The following is a 16,978-nucleotide window of genomic DNA, read 5'->3' on the forward strand; positions in this document are numbered from 1 at the left end:
AAACTGGATTCTTCACCATCTTATTTAGATCATTTGCTGCAGACACTAATTTGTTTGGCCCCACTAGCCTTTGTGTTATAAATACTACCAAGGGTAAACAATAATAATTATTATTATTATTGATATTATCATTATAATTTAAAGAAAAATTAATAATAAATAGGATTTTATAGTTAGCTTTGTTATCAAAAAAAGATTTATTATATTTTTTATTTTATTATTATAATTATTTATTTATTATTATTATTATCATCATTATTATCATTATCATTATCAGCAACATACCATACTGTCTGAACTTTAACCCCTTCCAGTATGGGGGGGGGGGGGGTACTCTACCATGGGCTGTTGGGATCCTAGAACCCCTAGCTTACATCACTACCATATCTCAGACTATCTTGTACTAGAAGGTCCAAATCACCACACCATTGATCAATCTACCATAAATAATACTCTATTTACGACACAAATTCTCTGATTTCTATACTGTATCCCAGAGTAGACTGCTTGAAAACCTATTCTTTGGAGTGGGACATACACATTCCCATGTCCAATATGTAAGGCAGTAGTACCCCAAACACTTCTCCTGACTTTAATCCAAGATAAAAATGAAAAAAAGATTATTGATCCTTTCATCTAACTGTTAGCCAACATACTAACAGTTTGCTGACAGTTTTTTAGCTTCCAGAGTGACAAAAAAATACAAAATGTACTCATAATTCAAGGAGTAGCATAAAGGTACAATTATTGCACCTTTGATCAATAATCTAACAGAAAAAGATTATAGTTAATGCACAACCTTAACTTTGATAACAAAAAAATATAATATCTTATCATCACCGCTGAATGAAAGAAAAACTAAGCACTAACTAACTCTTCATTAACACCTTCACTATCCAAGGGAAAAAACCATAGTTACATGTACTTGAAAAATTAATAACTAGTTCAAAAAGTCTACCATATACCATAACACATTGTGTTTCTTTAGTCTGAGCAGCGAAATTGTATTGCCCACATACATGTAATAAATGAAACCTACTTAAAGTATATAACCTTCTGAAGAAAAAAATAAATTTCACCAGTATGGCACTGTAGGCAATCTTTGAAATTACTACATGGGGTATGGTTAAAAGTTAGTAGGTAAGCAATCTCATGTGTAAATAAATTGACTGCAAGATATATAGCTTTGGGAGGGATTCTCGTAAAAGGGAACTTCTTAAAATTATTATGATGTCAGGATTCAAACAATTTTGATTAAAATCCCCAGAAAAATAAAATGATCTTGAAAGCATTATCAAGTCATATTATCCTCAAGGTAACACAAAATATGTAAGGCTTTAAAGCAAAGTAACTCACTTACCAGGCTAGGGGCTTATGAACTTTGTAGTAAAAGAATTACAACCCCAGTTAAAAATAAGCCTCAAATTTCTTTTCAAAGAAAATGTTTGCCTTATGAACATAGGTGCCAATTCTCTAAACAGAGATGTTCTGACAACATTCGTTAACTAGCATCAGCTGAAAAACAGTCATTTCTATCTACAGGGATATTTTCTCTCAGCAAAGACTTACTTAATAATTCATTCACCCACACAGAAAGAAGATTAAAGAACAAAAGAAAATTGTCAAGAATTTTTTTTAGTCTTTGATGAACATTGTAACATGATTAATTATCAACACGATTTCTCACTGGAGCACTGTTAAACAAATGTAAAATATTTATGTGCTAGGGTACTGCCAATCAACACTAAAAAATGTTATGAACTTATATGAAGAGATTTTGCACTGGAAATTACTTAAGAGGTAAAAAATGAAAACAGAAACAGCTGTGCTTTTAAAATTCTGGCTAAAGTTCCTTAAAAATCCGACACTCTTAAGCTCTCAACCCCACAAAAAACATTAAGAAGTAAAATTATAACACAAAAAGAAAATGATATACTCAACAGGAGGACAGAAAACAGGAATAACTAATAATATGATTTCTGTTCACCCATGGTATAAATAATTAATTTGCTATTAATCCTAGGTCATCTATGAGAGAATGAAAAAAAACTTTCAAATTCTAAACCCGAATAATAATTTTAAAATTATTGTTTATCAAGACAACTTCCTATTTTTAGTGGCCAATATTATCAGAAGGGCTATATACTGTCAGTAATTTACAGCTAACAAACAAAACTCAGTTACAACGAGGTTTATGTAAAGCTAAGTCTGACACCTGCTATTGGATTCTAACAACAAATGCAAACTGCAACTAAGCAAACGTACTTCACAGCACAAAACTAATATTACACTCTATCACTTCTGTTGGTAACTACATGTGCACACCAATACTTCCCAAAGAAAGTTGAGGCAAAGAAATAATATAATGCAGCTCAAATCGATGTACATGGGACCTTTTCAGGGCAAATAAATTCTTTTATTCTAACTATTTAAGCTACTTTGTTCAGTCAACTTATCCCGCCAAAAAAAGCAAAACTGTCCAAAAAAATGTTTGCAAGTCAGACACTACGCTGGCTTTAATTCTGGATGCTAAATTGGTAAATTAAGGCATAATTTTGTGTTACTTTTTTGCATTAAAGAGTTTAACTACCTCCCTCCCCCTCACCCCCCCCCCCCCCCCCTCCCTCAACAGTTACTTTCTCTCCCCTCTCCTCTCTTCCTTTTCTGGCAAAACCTCCAAGGATCCTTAAATCATTTTTCGTAGTATGCACATGTGTATGTTACAAGTCAAAATTAATTTCAGGTTGAAATCTTTAACCTGAAGTAGATTGATTCTTAATTCCCTCTACTCCTAGCACTAATTATTTACGAATTAGGGCTAGGGAACAAGGGAAATATTGAGAATCAATGAACCTAGGTCAAATAATCTTAACCTGAATTATATTTCGACCTATAACATGTACTTTAGTATCAAGGCTGTGCACTATCCAAAAATCAGTTTTACCAGAGTCCAAAGTCAATGCCTGGTGCTAACATTTTGCAATTAATCAAAGATTTACATGTAACTGCTGGGCCCCAAAGGAAAGAAGTAACAGGGGCACCCAACAACTGTTTTCTGTTAAATATCTGTCCAGAGAAGCAAGAATTGCCTAGAATTTTCTATAGCTTGAGAGAGCTAAAAATTTCTAGATGACCGTTCCATGCATGTATAATTTTCGTAGCATATCTAACAACTTCCCTACAATTTTCTTAAGTTTTTTGCATTTCAGTCCTTAAGTTAGCCTATTTTTCAAAGAAAAAGGAAACCTAGAATTTTTGGATTCTAAAATGTGATGGAGAGAGAAATCAGAAAAATTCTCAATTTTGTAAAATTCAAAATTGCACCTAAAATTTTCGGGAAAATGATACCAAGGCCCTTGTAATTTCGAAGAGACTCAAGTTGCCTTAGGACGGCCGAACAGACAAATTTAATAGCACCACTTGGAATGCATTTCTAGAGATCTGAAAATACTCTGGATAGCCTAAAGGAGTTTTCAGTGCATTTAGGAGGAAACTGTCATTGCATGGGTGCCACTGAAGTAAGTATATCCACTAACCTCTTCCTTGGATCTCTGTTGTTTTAGTTGTCTTAGTCACCGTTGTTGTGACCCCATCTTGCTTGTGAACCTCAGTGGTTTTTGTGACTCCTTTGGTCACTTTTCCACCATCTATTTCTTCAACTTCAGTGCTTTTCTCTGTTGACCTGGTAACAGCACCCTTGTCTTTCTGTTCCTTTTCGCGCAGAAGATCAGCACGTAACTTGTGAAGTTCATTTTTGTCTTGAATGTCCACAGAAAATCTTTCACTCCTGTTGCAAAAGAGAAGCTGGATGAGCCATAGACAAAACAAAACAGTTCTGACTGCATATAAATATCAATTATCAACAATCAAACATTTTCAAAAACTAAAAGGATTGGTCAATGGCAAAAATTACTAAAATATTGTATCATAAGGTCAAAATAATCCATGCATCACATCTGTTTTTCAAAAACTTCAGGAAGAGTATGCTCTTTTTATATACAAAGGACGTTTTAGAAAAGATTAACGAAACTGCATAATCTGTGTAACCATCCCAGTAGTATATTGAGCTAATTAATTTTCTCTCAATAGTGGAAGAATTTTATTTTCTTCAATACAGCTGTAGGCTCATTTGCTTGAATAAGGAAGGTGAGTGATGACTTGCATTTTTTAATTCATTTTCTTTTTTTGTGGGGAAGGGTATAACCTAGTGTAATAAACTGAAATTTCTAACGGGTTGTTAAGATATTTATAAATACTTAAGAGTAATTCAAAGAGTTACATGTATGGGGTTAAAATTGACTTTGATACAAAATAGATTCAAACACAATAGATACAAAAACATCCAGAAATGGACAACATAGTTGAGAATGCCTGTTAAGCATGTTTTGATTAAAACACTCACATAAAACATGACAAATACTATAAATGCTTTGGTTAGGCTGTTAGCAAAGCAAAGATATGAAAGGTTGAAGGAAAGAGTGACCATTGTAGATAGAGAAATAAAACAGACAAGACAGTTAACTAAAACATATTATTAAAGACATCAGTTTGAAATAGAAGATTTTATCTCTGACGCTCATTAAAATTTTCAATAACAATCAAAAGGTCATGAATCATAACAAAGCTTCTCTTCAGACTGTTCTTCACAGGACACAAAACATTTTATGGAAAGTTTAACATTTTTTTCCCAAGAAAATAGATGAAGCTGTAGTTTGCAGCCTTATTATTACACATGGTCGTATGGTGTGCTGTGTGTTTCAACACGAGTTTTTCCTTTCTTAACAAAAGGTTATCATTTCAATTGAAGGTTTGGACTTTGACTCAATTAGTCACTAAATCACTTAATAATAATATTTCAGTTTTGATTGATTACTAATGAAGCATTTTTGGAATAGTTTTCATTTGTCTTTACTTCATTTTTCATTACATGTTTGGAATAGTTTCTGTTTACTTTTCTGTTACATTTCTGGAATAGTTTCTTTTTTGTGTCATTTTGTGTTATCTTAATGAAATCTGCATGCATGTACGATGTATGAATAAACACTCAAGACACCTGTTTTGGTTTTTTGTTCTATTTATTCAGCTGTTGCTCATTTTCCTTCACAATAAATTCATTATTACACCACAATTAGTGCTGTTAACCTATAATTGATTTTAAAGCTTTAAATCATTAGGTAAATGTTTGTCTTCTCCACTCATTAAGTGTCTAAAAAAAGTTTGCCACATGTTTTAATTTGAGCTCTAGAAATATTTCTCTCATAGTCACTTACCAATGGCTACATAATTGAAAACTCAATTTTATAGTGATTGATAGTCTAAACTGTCACCACAAAGCAACATTAAATAGAAAACTATGCAAATGATTTGTGTTAGAAAGATCAAATTTGCTTCACCAGTAATTATCCCAAATCACAAAAGGTGAAAAAAGACTGCAACCTTTAAAATCTCAGTATGTAATTTCTCTTGGTATTGTGTAAATTTCTCAATTAAAGAGGTTATGAGAATTGCAGACTTCATCAACAGAGACAAAGCATTGGCGCAAAATGAGAATAATTTACATCTCAATATGAAAGGGTTGTACCATAAGAGGCGAAAGAAATATAACTGATTTAATGTTGTTGCAACAGATGTTGTCAGCCTTCCAAAATTGGCAAATCTTTACTCTTGAAAAAGTCTTTTCTTTCGAACTGACAAGATGACCTTGTCTCCAGGGTCCTCTCCTGCCTGTTCCCACCAAGCAAGAGAGAGGGTAGGAGAGAGAACCTGAGAACCAGGTTGACTGACAAGATTGAAAAAACTGAGACTTTGCTTTCTGGTCTCTATCACTGAACTAAGACATTGTCTCACAGTCCTAGAATGAGTATCTGGATCAATATACATTTCTGGAACACAGCTCACCTACCCCTCCCCTAAGCCAACATTTTGCCCTAAGTGAGAAGTAAGTGTTAATGTTGGCTTAGGGGAGGGGTAGGTGGGCAGTTTCCCAGAAACGTATAATGATCCGCGAATCTTTAGTTGAACTTGAATTGTGGAAGTTTCTGAATCATCCATTTCACAGAAGAATTTACTTAGATCCAGCTCAATACATATAATTTGGTTTCTTTAAGGACATTGTAGCCTACACAGAAAAGACCCTAAATTCCTGTTTTGATACAGCATTTTTTACAGTTTTGAAAATTTACAGAATTTCTACAGATTAATACATAAAAGCATAGAGAAGTCTTGATGCCAAACAAACTTGAAGACAGGGTCTCTAGAGATTAGATAAAGGAAGAAAAGAGGAAATCAATAGGAGAGAAATTGAAGTTGAAGTCATAAGCATCATGCAGAAAGAATCGCAACACATATAAATTGAAAAAAAAATTGCAAGTAATAGCAAAACTTACCCTTTACTTGGCCGTCTCTCTGAGTCAGCACCTGTGCTTTCATCAACAGTTTTTGGCTGTTGTACACCAGCTTTTTTTAGAATGGATTGAAAATCTTTGGTTTCCACGCCTGCGGACATCTTCCTGTCAGTTTTGGAACCCTTTCCAGGAGGAAAATGCTTCTCCGATCTTTCTTTTCTTTGCGCCATTCTTGCCTTAAATTTGTCATCCTCCTTAGAAGCATCTACTGTCGGTGCGACAAACTTTTGTGATACAGTTTTTGACCCCTCTGCCTTTTTAAGACCCCGTTGCACGAGGTAGCCTTCTTTCGAACTCTCTACTGGTTTGTGTAGCATGTTAAACAAGTCTGAACTGGAAATTCTTCTTTCTGAACTTCCAGTAGGTGTGCCTTCTTCTTTAGAAGTAGAGTCTTTGGTTGCTTGGCTCTTTGCGGCTTCAGCTTTTTTTGTTAAGTATGTTGGAGGGGGCCGTGGAGGTGGTACTTTTTTTCCATCAACGGTTTCGCTTTGTTTTAAATTTCCTCTAAAGTCAACCCTTACAGGGCCTTCTTGTTTCTTACCAACAACTCTTGCTGCTGAAAGATTTCTTGATGGATCAGCACCTGTCGCCTTAAGTTTTCCACGTACATCTCCTCCTAGGAATTGCTGCTGCTTTTTCCCTTGTGCAGTCAAGTCCTTATCAGCTCTCAAACCAGTCTTCTTCAGCTGACTTCGGAAATCTACCTGCACTGGGCTAGATGGTTTTCCTTTCTTAGAGAGATCCCTCAATGCAGGTCCTGAAGGGTTCCCGAGAATTCTACTTTTAAAGTCTCCAGTGAGCTCTGATGCTGAGCTGGCGCTTGATGTCTTTACTGGCCGTGGCGGCCTAGGAGGTGGCTTGCCAGGGTTATCTGATTCAGAAGGGCTTTCTGATGTTATGCTGGATTTTGTGGATGAAGAATTATCTACATCACAGTCACTTTCCACCGTGTCAGTATTTTGATTGTCAGTACCTGTCAAAGTCTTATCTTGTGCTTCAATTTTTTCAGATGGTTCATCTCCAGAGGGCATGTTGCCAGGAAACTGGTCTTCTCCCGGTTCATTATCCTGTTTAGTTTGTTTCACATTTGCGAGATCTGATACATTTTTGCTTTCTTTGCTTTTCTCTGTGAACGTAAAAGTTTGCAAGACAAGAAATGCATTAGTCGTAATAATCCATTGTACTCAACACCCATACTAACCTCATTCCCTTAGGTGCAGAGGCCTCAGCATTGAACTTGGGTGTTGTTCGACCTTTTTTTTGGGTTGCTGCAGTTTAAACACATTTATATGTAAAATACATCACTGATCAGCAACATGTATAGACAGAAATATTTATGAAACTAGAGACCTCCAAGAAAGAAGGCGCAGTGCAGGCCAGAACTAGGTGAGCCACTCAGATGAATCACAGACACATGTCAGCATGGAGGCATGGAGGCATGTAGACCTCAGTGCTGACTTGCATCTGCATGAGCTCAGATGTATTATTCACTTTGACAGTTTTGCTTTGTGGGCCCTGCTATTAAGCAAATCTAAAACTGTTAGTCAAATTCTCCCCCTTCTAAAAAGCAAACATTGAATGGAGACATATTATGGCAGTGGATCACTTGGGGAAGTCATTGTCACTAGGGGTTTCTTTAAATACAAAATCTAAAAGTATAAATTATAATCAATAAAAAAATTCTACCAACCTTTCTTGACTCTCATTTGTCTTATCTGAAGTCTTATTGCCTTCCGTAACTCATATTCATTGAGAGGAACTTCTTTTAGCTTTTAGAATCAAACAAAAAACATCATTAGGTAAATATTTTTGGAACAAACTTTATTTTCTATCAAGCATCTATCCCAAACAAATAACCAAATTATTTGCTTTGTAATTGAAGACATGGAAAAACTCACACGAAAACAAGCAAACATAAAAATTTGCTGTTGTGTACAAGAGGAAGAGTAATGTTTAGGAAAAGAATGCAATCCATTATTGCCTCAATTTATTCATAAAGGTCCCTGTGCCAATAATTATTTTGTCTTTCTGACAATGCATACATGTACAAGTACGTTACACAGGGTTTGTACACTTATTTCCATGTAAAATTAAAGGACTTTTCAAGGACTTATTTCTTTTAACATACGTTCCAAGTAATAAAACTACAAATTAAAATGTCCGGGTAATAACCACATTTTGATGAAAATTTGTTTGTGAGCCCATACCTGGCTTCCACTTTCTCAATGCTGGTCTTATTCTGTTGGTTCCAAAAATGGTTATACATATGTATAAATTTGCCAAAGTTTTTTAGAGGTTCGAAAATGTTTTAACCGTGGCAGGATCAGCTCAGTTGGTAGAGCACTTGACTGCAGAGCGGGAGGTCATGGGTTCAATTCCCAGGGTCGGACCAATACTAAGGGTCTTAAAATGACTGAGAAATGAAAGGTACTACCTTTACCCTGCAAATGGCTTGACCTTGACGTGGCTCCGATGACCACGTAAAATGGCGGTCCCGTCTCCAGTAGGAGATGTTAATATAGTGTCCCCAATTAGCACTTTTGCGCTAAATACATTGACACTCAAATAAAGTGCTATTTTTTTCCTCACTTAAAATTTGGAATGAGGACTTTCAAGTGAGCCCTTTAAAAAGGACTCTAAAATTCAAGGGTTTTCAAGGTGACTAAAAACCCTGTTTACAGGTCAAAATTACATTCAAGCCAAAATTTTTTTTAACCTTGGTAGATTCTCAGTTTCCTTTGTCTCCTATCCCTAGGATACAAAACGAAATTGAGAATCAACCTAAGTTACAAAAAAGCTGCTGTAACTTGAATTTAATTTCGACCTATAACGCATACATTGAGACCAAACAACACAGCAACACAGCAAATGCCTACTACATCCCTTTTATCAACAACATATATTTAACAACTCTACCGCTGGATAGAGAGTGGGTGCCTGGAGTATGCAGAGGCTTCCATGCAGCTTTTGGCCGCCAGCCCCTTGATTGAATAACACCCCCATGGCTGTTACAACTGCACAACCAAACCATGATCCCCACATTACTCACTGTCAGAGTTCTTTTTGCACACTAACTGTATCATTCAACCCTTTAAGTCCCAATAGAGACCAACATCAATTTTCTCCTACCAATATCCATACAATGTCAAGAGATTAGGTTATGAGAATTCATTAAATGATCACCTAAGAGAAAATGCCTTGATCTTTTATTAAACTCTCTCAACTTAATCTTTAAAGAAATGTATAGAGATCAATTTGGAGAATTTGCTTGTGGACATTGAGGCTTAAAGGGTTAAATACACTCATTTAGTTCCATTTGAGTACTGAACATCTGCTATCACTTCTACAGTCTAGGAGAGTACAGGCGATGCAAAACGTACTTGAAGTAGAACATGCATTATGACAACCCTTATTTATATGACCAAAAAGTTAGTTAACTCGAACTAAAAAACACTTAGTCACTTTATCAGATTCAAGACTCATTGATACAACCACTTCATTATTTCGACCAGGATTTTATGGCCCGATGTTGGTCACACTCTTAACTAATACTGCACTCAACTGTACAGTATTTGGCTTTGTGCCTCTCTTAAGAAGTACTTCCTAGTACAGCAATAATAGCAACAATAAGCTGTACAGGAATTAGCAGTTGTAATCTTACCAGTTTTTCCAGCATATCAACATCTTCCATTTTCCCTACAACTTCTGGGGTTAATTCAACTTCTTCCATTTCGTCCTCTGGGGGATCTTTCTCAGCCTCTTCAGGAGTTTCCTTGGTTTCAGGTTCAACATCAGCTGATTCAGAAGTTTCAACGGTTTCAGTTTGTGTTGATGGTTCTTGAGGGCTAGAATCTACTTGTTCAGACTCCTCCTCTTCCTTGGGACTCTTCTCGCCATTTACTTGCACATTAAAATGAGTCCCATTTTCCATCTTCTCTGGTTGTTCCTCCACACAATTTTCATTTTCAACGGAAACGGACTCTTCCTCTACAGTTTTTTCACTCTCATTAGGTTCACTTTCAACACCATTTTCAGAGGGTCCATCACTAATAACAGTTGTACGTGAATAATTCACTTCTATCTTGGTTTGGATTCCTGGCTGTGATGAATCCTGGGTGGATTTTGTCTCTGTTATGACGGTCGTTTGTTCTTCTTTTTTCACCCTTTCCCTTCTTCTTGTTCTGTCATTTGCAGTTGTGCTAGATTCTAATGCTTCAAGCTTCTTCTTTCTTAAGTCCCTCAGCTGTTGCCTGATTGCTCGTCTTTCGTCGAAGTCTGTGGTATCTTCCAACTAGCAAAAATAAAGGCATGTTGTTGGAACAGAGCAAGTGACATCAATTGAGTATAACAAAGGAAATTAAACCTTGCTATTCATATGTAGAGTACCTGTTTGTCGGACAAAGAATAAATTGGAGTGGGGGGAGGGGTTGATGCGTACCTAGTCTGAATTTTAACACCTGTGAGTTAAATGTGCCTTAAAGAGAAAGTTACGCTACTATTTTATCATTGAAACTACATTTCATTCAACCCAGCTTTGTGTTGTTTGCCGTTTCAACTGTCTTGCATTGCTTTTTCAAGCTGTGTAACTTGTCAGAAGTTTATTCTACCAACACTTCAAAAACGGCAGGACCCAATCTAATGTCAGCAACAGTTACAACTTATAGATATTTCCAGCAACCACACTAATATTTATTGTCTGTCCCCTTTAACATGTATTACAACACTTAATGCAACAAGAATGGTAAAGAAATGAATCGAGTATAGCTTCTCTCTGCAATAACAAAATTGATTTGTTCACATAAGGAAAGTTACAACAGAGAGTGTCTTAACTTGTTCTGTATTGATGCAACAAAAAGTTAATGCAGTTTAAGATGAAAGGACAATGGCCAGATAGATGTTTACAACAGGGATTAATGCCCTATGCCCATTATTTTTTTAATTCTTAGTAATAAATTATAATTTTGTTTTGTTGTTTTCAAAAAATGTATAATAATAAATAATAATTTTTGCTTAACTGTTTTCAAAAAATGTAATAATGCGATTTCAGCTGGCTCATAGTCAGAAAATTCTTAGGAGAAAATGTTCTCAAAATTTACATAAGGAATCATGTTGTTCTTCTTAGAGATGACTAACTTCAGAGAAATGGGTAAATAGTTTGGATCAGAAAGGTATAAAAAGACATAGTTGTGGAACATGTACCTCCCAGTGGACATGTCGCAAATAGTAATTAAAATGTTCCTATTTCATACATAAAAACAGCTGGTACAAAAAATTTAACTGATTTAACCCAAAAGACAAACCTTGGTCACTTGGGTCATTCAATGTTTTATTCTGTGGAAGAAGATTAAATCTGGGAGGTGATTTATCCAATTAGCCAAAGGCACCATTTTTTTTCCTTCTGCCACCCATGTCATAACGAAATTAGCCATCCTGGGAATCTCCATTCATTTTATTTCACTTGAAACAAAGACAATGAAAACATGTTTCCCCTCAGTAACTTTCTTATAAAATAATGTAGTACCACTTTATCTCTGTAATTAAATTTGAAACAACTGAAGCGAAACACTACCTAATAAGCAAATTAATGACCGTCTCACTTTTCAAAAAGATTATTAGCTGTGGTAGATTTTGGAAGCTGTTGATCGGAAACTGCACTAGCTGGTGCATTTGGGAAAGGAGGAAAGTTCAATGCACAACAAATTTGCAGTTCAAATGAATGTCAGTAAAAATTTTCTCTAAACTGCAAAACAGTCTTGATCTTTCGGACAACATGCAAAAGCTATATCACATTCCCGCTTAACATTCCAAGTTGTAAATATTTACAAGAGCATCCTTTTAGCAGAAAAATTGTTGATTTTGGATCAAGGAAAACGATACAATGCTCCTTAATAACACATTTTCTGTGAGAATGTGATTTAAAATGCTTTGTGAAAAAGGAAGAAATTGTAAACTTTAACAACACAGTGGGTATGAGATAACATTGTAATGATAGTAAAAATTTAATTTCAAGCTTAATCGTAGCGAAGACCGTTTTGTTTTAAATTAAATTTATCATTTACGGTAATATATAGTGATTAGCCTCGTCGTTTATGACCGACATCAAATATTTTCAACTCATTACTGGTTGCCCAGACGAAGTTGATTTTCCAATTAAAGGTCTCTGCGAAACTCTCACGCGCCATGAATTCCTCGACAGTTTTTAAAATAGATAATTGTGACAGAACCTTCACTAACAAGGCATTTTTAACAAAAGGAAAATCATCTCACACCAAACATAAGCCTTAAGCTAATTACAAAATACGATCAAAGATCCAGGAAAAAGATACATGACCGGAGAAGAATTGGACAAAATTAAGCTGATTTCGTTAGACAAAGCAGAAGTAAGCAAATGTACCCTTCACTCAATTGCAAGCATCCATTCTTATTATCATTAATTTTTTGCCGTTTTAAATTGTGTAAAATTTTTCTTGATTGAAACAACAAAAAAATATATGCATGTACTTCGCTTGCGAGGGTGTTTACGTACGTGATGCCACGATCCTGACAAGTCAAGGTGACAGGATGAACAAAAAGTTCAACCGAGCTGTTGGAGAATTAAACGACAAAACCTTTCAAGATTGACGGCCCATGTAGCTCTCCAGCATAGCACATTATTATCTTCAAAAGGCTAAAGTTTAAAAGAAAGTAAACAAGCACAGCTTTCAAAGCAACAGGAAACAGTCTCTTGTAGTTCGAGCAACATGTGTCCATTTGCTTGTTTACAAGGGGAGCGAGCGACCAAAACGTCTCGCACAGTTTACACATAAGCTTAAATTAAAAGACTTATCTTTACCTTTTTCTTGAGCACAGCTTCTTCGTCAGCCATTATGAGGTTACTTTTCAGTAAAAACAAGCTGTGTGTACTTCCTCACGTAGGAGCAAGGTGAAATTCTGTCCCACTGTCTCTCAAACTGGTTCACGTGATTAAAATATTTAGAATTTTGCACTTTTCCGTTCAGCCAATCACAGCGCGAGTTGAACAATAGGAGCGGGAAATTGTTCCGGTTCCTGGGTGAAACAGGACATGACCCGAAGTTTCCGAATATTTCTACAAAAATATGAAATTAATGACTGAAAATCGAACTAAACAACAACATCTTCAGCCTTAAGTTCATAGCAAGAAGACCACTTCTTTCATGGAGGGTAATCATTTTTACACGGCGTTATTTTTTTCCACTTTATAAGGCCCTAAAATGGTACAGGTCTCTGTAGAATGGGGACGAGGTAGGTCTCTTTACTAAATGTCAACGAAAATAACAAATAGCGGCAAAAACAAGTTCTCAAATTAGGCTTATTTCAAAGGGAGATATCTCACAAATCTATTTAAGTTATAAACTTTTACAGGCATTTAAATCAAGTATCAATCATAATTGTGAATTATTTTACCAAATGTTGTGAAAGTGCATGTAGGATGTTCGGCAAAATAGCGGAAATAATATCAATTATTGAAAACTTGGTAGATATCAATAAGAACTGTGAACTTTTATGATTTGTTTTAATTTTTTTTCTTTCTTTTAACACAACTGCTTTAGCCAGTTGAACGCGACATGCACCCGCCGCGCCTTACTATCGTCCTAGAGAAACCCTGAGAAACCTTAGACTTCCGCCGTTATTTGCATTCAGGCAGACGTGACAAATTGTCACGGATATGTGTGTCACGCTATTTGTCCAATGTCACGCTATTTCAAAAAGGAAATACCAGTGAAAGCTTCAAATTTGAGTAATAACAGATAATAGCTGTATGCTAAAATATCGTAATTTATAAAATAACTAAGATGGTACACGCGTTCTGATTGGTTAAAAACCTATGGCTTATTGTGCTGGTAAACTCATAGAAAACTTGAGATGCTGGGAGAACACTCGAAAAGCTAGTAAATCACTCGCCTTCGGCTAGTGATTTACAAGCTTTTCGAGTGTTCTCCCAACATCCCAAGTGGGTTATCACGCCAGTAAACCCATAGAAAGTATGGTCTATTGCTTAAATATATTAGAGCTACAGTACGTCCTGAAAGTTGTTAATCTCACTTACAATCAAAGTCGCCCAATCACGATCGGGCAATTTACTAGGGTTTTGCTATCTTCCTCCCGCAATCGAGAATGTATCCAGTTTAAAAATAATCCGGGGAGATACGTAAGCTCCTTAGTGGGTACAAACAGGACGGGTGAGTATCACTTTTGGGCTTGTGATCCTTCCACAGTCTTCCTTGAAATTATATTCGTTGAATAGCAGGACCTAAACCCAGGGGCCCAGCTACCTTAAGCCATTAAGCCCGGGCTTAAAAAAATGGTTGGAAATCAGCTTTAGTAATCGCATTTTAACAGTGCATGAAACTGCAGACTGACATTCAAACTTAACACTAATTCAACGTATCGGCGGTGAATGTATGGTCTACTTGGTTGGGTCCTCTTTGTTTACTCTGATTCCCTCTCTCTCCTTCGCAGAGCCCTCTGGGATACCAAGAGGGAGCCTTTGCGGAAGACAGAGCTGATTACCTGCTGAAAATATCATCTGATCTAGTAAAACGTTTTTCCTTTTTTTTTTCCTTCTGTTTAATTCTGGAAACTAACTTCACGGAATTGGCCACCAATTTGAAATATTAAGTATCCAGGTTGCTCCAAAGCAAAAAATAATTTTGTGCCCTGGTTAACTGGGTTGATCTTTGCATTGATCGATTTTAAAATGCAGCTTGGAACAAGTTGTTCTTCACTTGAAAATCGATCTAAATACTAGTCTTGTTCTGCAATCATGTATTTTGCCGCAATAACATGTTATTGTTTTAAAAACGTTAAAAAAATACACTCAGCGAAACAGACTGAACGGACTTCCAGACCTTAATACAAATGAAAAAGTCGCCACGTTTTCTAATGGAATGTCCGTGTCCACTGCAACCTTTGCACTAGGGGAAGTTAGAGCGATCTATGAAGATAAAGGCTGATCACTAGTTCTTAGGTGCACACAAGTCAGACACGCAGAGAGATACGTTTCTATTGACTTTGAGTGATAACAAGAGCGTTTCAAATAGAGTTCTTTATAAAGGACCAAAAAAAAAAACTCTTACCACGGTCAGATACTCTCCGAGATACTGGTTATGATAGTTCACTCCTCAGTTCAAAGAGCCCGTTCGTTGAAAACTCACTACTAAACAATTCATTTAATGCAACATTTTGAAGCAAAAAAGAACTTTGCTGTAATTGTTTATAGGTCAGCGTTAACTTGGCTTGCTGATATTTTACAACTCGGGTTTAAAATGGAAAAAATGGCTGGCTACGCCCCTGAACGCCGAAGTTAAAAACTCAACAAGGAGCTTTAGCCTGTTTTTCAGCACTCTGCTCGAGTCGCAAACTCCTTCGATGCGACTCGAGGAGACGTCTGAAATTCAGGGTTCAGGGAGCTAAAGCAAAGACGTTTGATGCACGTCGACCAGATTTTTTACAATAACTGAGCGAATCCTCGCCTGCTGATTGGTCGAAAGCAATGGTTTATGAGAGTTTAAACAATGATTTGAATGCTACACGCGCTGTGATTGGTCGTTGCCCATGATCTATTAGAGTACAGATACATAGATGACGTCACGGGAAACTTGTTTTCTTTGTTTGTTTCAACATGGCACGCGGTTTTGAAAATGTTTGTGACATTATTTCGGATTGAGGCAAGTGAAAGCTTCGGAAAAAGTTTAGCAGGAGCTATTTACAAAGAAGAAAAATGGAGAAACGGAGACCAAAAAAGCTATTGACTACTTGACAATGCCTAAAATACAAGAAATCTTCACAACAGTTGCCATCGTGTGTCTTCGCTACGAGAGACTCGCTGTTTTGCAAAATGTTTTCGCTATTATTATTCTTTGAGCAAGAAAAGACGGTGAAAACCTTTTCGAAGAAACTGTACACAAGTAAGATAAAGAAGAAGCTAAGATGAAAAGTTGGGTTTGGGACTTCAAAAATGCCTAAACTAGCACAAATTCTCAAAAGGTCAAGCGGTTCGAGGCAGGTATGTGTATCGGTCTTTTTCTTTTCTGATCATTGTATAAAACAAATAGATTCCATGTTGCCGTGGGTGTGTTCAGTAATAGATCACAGAGGACGTCAAAATGTGGTAAAAACAACAGTGACACACTCGCCTACGGCTCGTGTGCCACTTCTTTGTTTTTACGACATTTTGACGTCATCTGTGATCTATTACTGAACAGACGCACGGCAACATGGAATCTATTTGTTAAATAGACCATAGAAATGACGTAACATGTCACGAGTGATTTTCCGAGAAACTTTCGGAGGAAACTAAAAATGAATGTTATTGTAACATACAAATCGAACACAATTTTCCATGGTCTACACTCTTGTACATCATAGAAATTATGCCATAAAACGTCATTTCTATGATCTATAACAGCGTAGACCACGGAAAATTGTGGTCGATTTGTTAAATTCTCTCTTGATCTTTCCAAAATAGCGATTGCAAGATTCCTTAGTAGTAAGCCATTTCTAGAAAGTCCCGTTAACTTTTCGGGCCCTGAATCAATAATATTCAAAAAGAA

At 36.2% G+C, this 16,978-nt stretch overlaps 2 protein-coding genes across 2 annotated transcripts in view; both read right to left on the reverse strand.

Moving 5' to 3' along the window:
• LOC140953050 (uncharacterized) overlaps positions 1–13,359 on the reverse strand; it is a 21,368-nt gene extending 8,009 nt beyond the window's left edge. Inside the window, exons 1-5 of the mRNA XM_073402533.1 lie at positions 13,237–13,359; positions 10,066–10,695; positions 8,095–8,173; positions 6,387–7,530; positions 3,537–3,787 (exon numbers count right to left, since the gene is read on the reverse strand). Of these exons, the coding sequence (XP_073258634.1) occupies positions 3,537–3,787; positions 6,387–7,530; positions 8,095–8,173; positions 10,066–10,695; positions 13,237–13,269 (2,137 nt within the window). The 5' untranslated portion in view covers positions 13,270–13,359. The remainder of the gene's footprint in view (positions 1–3,536; positions 3,788–6,386; positions 7,531–8,094; positions 8,174–10,065; positions 10,696–13,236) is intronic.
• The window catches only part of LOC140952410 (uncharacterized), a 148,686-nt gene that overhangs the window by 90,549 nt on the left and 41,159 nt on the right, over positions 1–16,978 (reverse strand). The window lies entirely within an intron of this gene.

The sequence above is a fragment of the Porites lutea genome, chromosome 11, assembly GCF_958299795.1.
Source record: "Porites lutea chromosome 11, jaPorLute2.1, whole genome shotgun sequence".
NCBI lineage: Eukaryota > Metazoa > Cnidaria > Anthozoa > Scleractinia > Poritidae > Porites > Porites lutea.